A 7,703-nucleotide genomic window follows, 5' to 3' on the forward strand; every position below is an offset into this window, starting at 1 on the left:
ACATTTTTTGAATGACATAAAGGCATTGGGATGCTAACCACAAGGTTGCCAGTTCAAGCTCACCATTCACTCCTTAAGAGAAAGAAGAAGCTATTTGCTCCTGTAAAGATATATACATAGTGTTGCTGTGAGTTGGAATCAATGGCAGTGGGTGGGTTTTAACATCTAGTTTGAATCACTTATGAGAAGCAGCACATAGGCTAATGTATTATTGCCTCATCGCCTCTATAAACTGTAGTGTGAAATTTAAGGAAAGTAATGTAATTTGTAAAATTTGAGAACTCATGTAGCTTTTACTTTGTCTGCATTGCACAAAGCAAGTGCTTAAATCACTGCTTAGTTAAGTTCCTTCTGTTAACCCTTAAAAATAGTCAAATGTATGTAAATCAAGGTTTTTTTAAAAAAGTGACTAAAATTTAGTAAAAAAACCCCAACATATTGAGGAAAAAATATAAGTATCAATAAATAAAATCAACAAAATGAAGTGCTAAGGATGAAATTAAAACATAAACCAAAATCACTTGCCAAAAATTTTACCACTGAAATCTTTGCTATCCATTTTGCTTTTAATTTTACTATGACACATCACATTTTCTCTTAAGAAACAAGTTTTGTTTCTTCAACAAAAGAAAGGAAATCAGTAGACAAACGATTTTGGTACAGGAGTATGAGTATGACTAATGGTATGAATGAAACTAAATGAAACTTTGGGAATAGGAAGAATATATGAAGTCAAACTTTCAAATGAAAATGCTTGCTACACCTTTCTCCCTCTGAGCAGCTGGTAGGATTGAACCTCCAAACTATCAATTAGCAGTTAAACATTTTAACCAACATATCACACAGCTTCTTTCCAATTGTACTAGTTGTTATATCTCAAACTGCATAAACATTCCATAACATTAAAGTCCATAGGAAGGATAAAGGTTCATTCGTTCCTTCCCTTACCACAAGTGATGAAAATTATACTCAAATTATTCCCCAAAATGAGTAGTTCATGATAAGCACACCTTCCCCAGACTGGGATATATCTTTCAACCTACTTTGTGTTTTTTTTCCCCTCTACTTTGGGTTTTAAGTGACTATCCTTTCCAGGGCTTATATTTATCTGTACAACGAACCTTTAAAGACTAAGGTCCAAGGCATACAAAGTACTCTAGTTCAAGTACTCTGGTTCTTAAAGAAGAAGAGTGGTTTATGCATTCTCCTGAAGACTTTTCCATCCTGACCACAGGTCTTTCCTTTATACTTTCACACAAATATATTAAAAATAGATTTAAAACTGCAATAATGAGGAACTATGTGCTTGCCTATTCTAAATGAACATACCAACATTTTAAGTTAAAATATAAACAAGTCTCTACATTTTATTAATAGTAAATCAAACAACTAAGAAAAGACACTCTAGATCATTCACATTAAATAATTACAAACATTTACCTTGCATTTCTTTTTTCCACATCAGAGCACCCAATACTATTTCTGTAAATTGTATCTGCTAAGTGTACAAGATATCGACAGAAGTTTTCTAACTGAGAAATAGTTCTTTCTCCTTTCAGACTCACAAACCATTGTTTGGGAAAACAATTGATTACCTATAAAGAAAAATGCAAAATAAAACAGTTAAAAATAGAATAAAGTATGTGAAAGCTGAGTTTAGGTACTGGGTACAAAGCATTTAACTAGAAGATCTGCTATTGAGCTGTATGTAACAACTCTGAAGGGATGACAATCTTTTAAACTTGACTTCTTACAGTAACTATACAAAAAACCTGAAGTTTTAACTCTAACAGGTTAGGCCAACTAAGTAAAAGATAATTTGTCCAATATTAAGTAAATCCGAGACTTAAAATTGATCCAGAGACCCTTGCAGAAATGACAACTTCTAGGACAGCATAGGAGATGAGGTAGAAACATTTTAAGTCAGAAAACAAGAAAATGCTCCCCCCAAAATGAAGGAAACTCTACAAATTAACTGGCCTGATCATCTTGGAAAGTGTCAAGGTTGTAAACAGTCAAGACTGAACAATGTTTCCAAATTTAGACACTTTAACGAGACCTGACAACTAAATGCAATGCATAATTTGGGATTTTCTTCTGCCAACGATGACTATAATTGAGATAATGGACAAAACTTGAGGATTGGATGATAGTAATGTATCAATTCTGATTTTCTGATGTTGATGGTTATGTTGAACCATGTAAATAATTTATTTTTGTTGTTAAGTGCTATTGAGCTAGTTTCGATTCCAAGGAGCGGCTGGTGAGCTTGAGCCGCCAACCTTATGGTTCAAACTAATCTTGTGAAATGGATAGTCAACCTTATACCAACTCCCAGTGATCAAGAATGTGTCATAACATTAACTCACATTTTGGGCTTTTTTGATGCTGTCATCTCCATATTCTGAATTCTGAAAAGCCATGAGAATGTATCTATTAAGTAAACCGTCTATCGATAATTCCTGTAGAGTTTTATTTGAGAAAATGCCATACCACTGAAGAAAATTCCCTAATAGCTAAAAAGAGGGGGAAAAAATTGAGGCAATGTTAAACAAATCAGGCACAAAGTAAATTAGCTACACAGTAAGATACCACTTGATCTGAGAGTTGACATTGTCTTAGTGAAATAAACTCCCTTAAAGGGTTTAAGTATTTCTGAATATGACTGAGGATCTGAATTGGAAATTTTAACCAGTGAAAATACAGCACAGATAAAGAATGTCACAGAAAATATTATGGTGCTGGTGGTGTGCCATGGAGTCGGTTCTGACTCAGAGCAACCCTGTATAGGGTTTCTGAGTCTGTAAATCTTTATGGTAACATGGAATAGCTGGTAGTCTCAAACTGCTGGCCTGAAGGTTAGCAGCCCAAATTGTAATCATCACACTACCAGAGCTCCTTTAGGGCAGGGCTAATTTTTAGATAACTTCTGGGCTACCAGGTGATCAGGAACCTGGACTAAGCCTGTTATAGCAGGCAGACTTCTCAAGTTACTCAAGCTTAGTATAAAATGAAAGATGTTAACACTTACTAACCCTCATCTAACCATAAAAATTTCAAGTTTTCCTTGTTTCTCAAGTCAGCAAATGGTTGCACTATCCAACCAATTGCTCAGACTAGAAATCTAGGTGTTATGCTTGACCTTCCCCTCAAATCCTCTGACTTTACCTCCTTCCGGTTTGCCCATTTCTTTCAGTTCTCACTGCTCTAATATATATGCTGCCATTGTCTCTTTCTGGACCCTTAAGTCACTTATGTGATCGTGAGTGTAGTTCTGTTGTAGCCTTTCTTAAGCAGGGTTCCTCAGGGTGGAAGGGGATTTTGTATCCATTGCCACATGTATTATGATCTTAAATTTCCTTTTTAATAACTCATCACACCTGTGATGAATTGTTCACCATCCGTAAGCCGTGCTGGACTGGAAGCTCCACAAAGTCGCCACCTCTATCTTAGTCAAACCAAAAACCACTGCTATTGAATTAATTCCAACTCATAGCAACCCCGTCTAGGGTTTCCAAGACTGTGAATCTTTATGGGAGGAGAAAGCCTCATCTTTCTTCTGCAGAATGGTTGGTGGGTGTTAACTGCTGAGCTTATAGTTAGCAGTCCAATGCTTACTCTACACCACCACTAGGGCTCCCTATTCATTGATGTTTTATCTCCAAAATTTAGAAGCATAACTGGGCATTCTATTTGTTGAAAACATTATGGCTTTCTCCTATGGCAAATTCAGACTGGAATTAAAACTAGTTTGAAATAAAATTATTTTGTAAAATAGAGACTTTGTAAAGATAAGTAATCTAAGTCTATAACATTACTTCATCAATTACAAAAATACTTTTCAAAATATCATATAGAAAGTCAAATGAAATGTTGTATTTTAGGTAACTATGACACTTACCTTAACCGAAGACCAAAACTGTCGCTGGAAAAACAAATATGGCCCAGAATTTTTATTCTCTAAGACACTATAATAAGAAAAACACCATTATCAGTTATTTTATATATCAGTACTATATAATTCCTGCAAGAAAATATTTTTACAAGCAAATAAGTAAAACAAAGGAATCAAATGATTTTTAAAGTTTCAAACATATTCTGGAAGTTAGTAAGTTAAATTGATGAAAATTTATTTTTAGATACTGAGTGACAAAAAGACTATTTGCTTACTTCTGCTTATTATTGTTGCTAAGTATGGTCAAGTTGATTCCAAATTATAATGGACCCTGAATAGGGTTTCAAAGGAGCAGCTGGTGAGTTTGAACTGCCAACCTTGCGGCTCTAATGGACCGAGGTTGATTGCTTATCCTAAGGCACCACACCAGGCCTGCTTAAGCGAACAATTTCCCCATGGTGTCAATGTCATTAGGAAACCAGCTTATGCTGTTGTTGTTAATTGCCGCTGAGGTGGTTCTGACTCACAGCGACCTTGTATATGGTTTCCGAGGAGCAGCTGGTTCCAACCGACTTTCCAATCCAGTACATTAACCTACAGCGCCACAGCAGGACTCCCTGGTTTACACTAAGTTTATATTTCAAACTACCTTTAATTTTCTAGAACTTAAAAAACCTTTCTCTGGAAAGCAATGGAGATAATTATCTTTAATGTTCTTAGGAACTACTTACTTTTTGGGATATAAGGGCATAAATACATCATCATCTAAAGTTCTTCTCATTCTCAACAAAAGTGCTTTTAAGTAAACCTAGAGAATTGAAAGAAGATGACACATTTTAATAAGAGCTATGATAAAAGTTAACATTCATAAGATAAAAATAAACCACATTCCAAATGATATAAACCAGAGTACAGCTCTCTAGACTACTAGCATCTTACATCCATTTGTTGTTGTTAAGTGTCACTGATACACTTCTGAGTCACAGTGACCTTATATTTATATACAGCTTCCAAGTGACTAGTGGGATGGAACTGCCTAACTTGCAGGTAGCAGTCAAATGCTTCTATAGTGCCACACCAGGATATAGTGTTTTAACATTGAAAACGAATCTCTCAAATTTTGGCAAATTTAGGAAATATGTTTTCAGTAGTACTACACAGGACTAGGATCCTTAAAATTCTGGCATAAGTGTGAATATCAGTTTATAATATAACCACTTATTCTCAACTTTTGTTCATTTTCAAAAGGATAAAAAAAAAAAAAAAAAGCTCTCCAAAGATAAAACTTACTTGTGTATTTTTATTTTCTGCATTCACTACTGAAGAATATCCATTTATTAATTTTAGTGTAATTCCAACCATTCTTGACGTCTGTGTTGTAGAAAAAGGGTCCCACATATTTTCAGCTATCACTGTTAAGAATAAATGTATTAATATTCAAAAGTAAATTAGAGTGGACTTCTGACTTGGGGGCAGGTAAGCAGAGACAGATACTGAAAGTTACTCAGCTAAAACCAAAAAAAAAAAAAAAGAAAAAAAGAAGAAAGAATGGTTCGCAGAACAGCTCCGGAGCTTTGTTTAAGGTTCTGGGCACCAGTCTCCTGTGCCCACCTGTGAAATCTGTCTGTGGAAGCAAAATATGGTAATTTCTGAATTGATTCAGCCACTGCAGCTGGCAGCCAGAAGTCCTCAGGCATGAGGGCAGGGCCACAGCCAAGCCGAGGCAGTGACCCAGCAATAGAAACTATGGAGCTGTAAGTCTGGAGCGTGAGGTGTGACCGATTTTTCATTTTTCACGTTTCTTTCCTCTTCATTCCATTGTGCCCTCACTGCCCAGCCCAGAAGCCTTTAGAAGGGTGGGAGCACACCCCCAAAAGGGTCCAGCATTGTACCCACTGTTTTCCCACAGCACAGAGAGGAAACCCGGAGGCTGCTTTTTCTGATGTCTTGACTCTGGAACCCAGCCCCAAAGTTGACTTGGGTTATCCCTGCCTTCACAGCAAAGGCCAGTAGGCAGTGTCAATCACAATTTTATTTTTGTTTTTGATTGGTGGTTTCTGTCTCTGCTTTTATATTATTTCTGTCTTTGGTCCTTTTGGCCTCACTCTTCTCACAAGGGTTAGAGTTTTTTCCCCCTACCTTACCCAAGAAGAGACAACTGTGCCCATATAGCCAAGCTACAAGCATACCCTGTAATACCCTACCATCTGGACAAGAGCCAAAACCAGCTGCTAGGCATTACACATGAAAAGGGAAACCTATCTCTAGATCATATCTACCACGAGATGCTCAGCAAGCTTACCAACAAAGCAACATACATCAATTTAAGCATTAAAAACACATATAACTGCTGAAAATGTCCAAGAAAACACAATCAAAGATCTCATCACATGTCCCAAAACAGAAAAAACTAACTGAGACAAATGAGCTAGAAGCAGACAGACTTTCCAGCAGAAATGTAGGCTCTGGATCTGCCTGAGAAGGAATTCAGAAGAATGATATGGAAACATATTGACATACTCCGAAAAGGGGTGGAGGAAAATAAAGAAGTAGTCAGGAAAGTGTTACAGGAGCAATCAAACAAGATAGATACAGCATTGGAAACAATCCAAAACCTGCAAAGAGTATTCCAGATCATTAATAATAAAATATCAGAAATGGACAATACACTGAAAGGGGCAAAGGAGTAGAATGGAAGAGATGGAAGCCAGAACCAGCGGGTTGGAAGACAAATCTCTCAATACTGCAAGGTTGGAGAGTACGCAGAAAAAAGGATTAAAAAATCTTAAGAGAGTCTAAGATTCATGCAGAATAACATGAAGGGGAATAATTTAAGAATTATTGGCATCCCAGAACAGAAAGAATCACAGAAGTTCACAAAAGAGATACTTGAAGAGCTTCTGGAAGAAAAATTTCCTAACATCTTGAAGGATGAGAAGATAAACATTCAAGAAGCTGAACAAACCCCAGGAAGGATAGACCCCAAAAGAAAATCACCAAGACATATCATAATCAAGCTTTCCAAAATCAAAGACAAGGAGAGAATCTTAAAAGCAGTCAGGGGAAAGAGAAGTGTTACCTACAAAGGCAAGCACATAAGCAGTATTCCTGGATACAAAGACTGACTCATGGTTTGAATGGGTAAAAGTGGGGAAATGATGTTAAGATGCCTGGCTTTCTTCCTTTTTTTAAAAGTTTTTATCGTGAGGTTTACATGGGAGAACATCAGCTTTACACTCATCCTATCATATTTCGTTTCATTGCAATGAGTACAATCCCCTCCATGCATCATCAAATAACCCCAAAGGGCCCACACAGTCCCGCCCCCCTCTCCCCTCACCGCTGCCAGAACACAGTCCTTCTCCCTCCCGAGACCAGTGTCCCAGTTGCTCCATCTGTCTATGTTGTTGTTTTTGTCTCTGTCTCCATCCCTGGTGTCACTGCCTCTCTCTAGGTAGGGTCCCAGCTCTTTGCTCTTCTCACTTGATAGTCCCAGGGACCTCCACTCTTGGGCTGCAAAATCAATCACTCTCCTCCTTTTGTCAAAAAAAATCTACATTTCCTAGTCTCACAGTCAGTCCTGATGGCAATTATTCACTGTTTTAACACAAAAGTCTTAGCCCTATTTCTTTTCGCTAGCCCGGTCCCAATGGATTGGAAATCTTTCAGTGATGATTCTACCTTCCCCCACCCTGTCTGGAACTAGGCTCCCTCTTGAAAGCGTGTAAGCCAGTCACTTCTTACCTTTATATACCACCGCCCCGCCCCCCCCGCCCCATTTTGGGTTGTTGTTGTTGTTATGTGCCGT

At 37.4% G+C, this 7,703-nt stretch overlaps 1 protein-coding gene across 1 annotated transcript in view; it reads right to left on the reverse strand.

The window, feature by feature from the left end:
- The window catches only part of PAXBP1 (PAX3 and PAX7 binding protein 1), a 55,907-nt gene that overhangs the window by 5,841 nt on the left and 42,363 nt on the right, over positions 1–7,703 (reverse strand). The window contains exons 13-17 of the mRNA XM_006862537.1: positions 5,186–5,307; positions 4,627–4,703; positions 3,902–3,968; positions 2,370–2,516; positions 1,441–1,595 (exon numbers count right to left, since the gene is read on the reverse strand). Of these exons, the coding sequence (XP_006862599.1) occupies positions 1,441–1,595; positions 2,370–2,516; positions 3,902–3,968; positions 4,627–4,703; positions 5,186–5,307 (568 nt within the window). The remainder of the gene's footprint in view (positions 1–1,440; positions 1,596–2,369; positions 2,517–3,901; positions 3,969–4,626; positions 4,704–5,185; positions 5,308–7,703) is intronic.

This window comes from Chrysochloris asiatica, unplaced genomic scaffold (assembly GCF_000296735.1).
Source record: "Chrysochloris asiatica unplaced genomic scaffold, ChrAsi1.0 scaffold00049, whole genome shotgun sequence".
NCBI lineage: Eukaryota > Metazoa > Chordata > Mammalia > Afrosoricida > Chrysochloridae > Chrysochloris > Chrysochloris asiatica.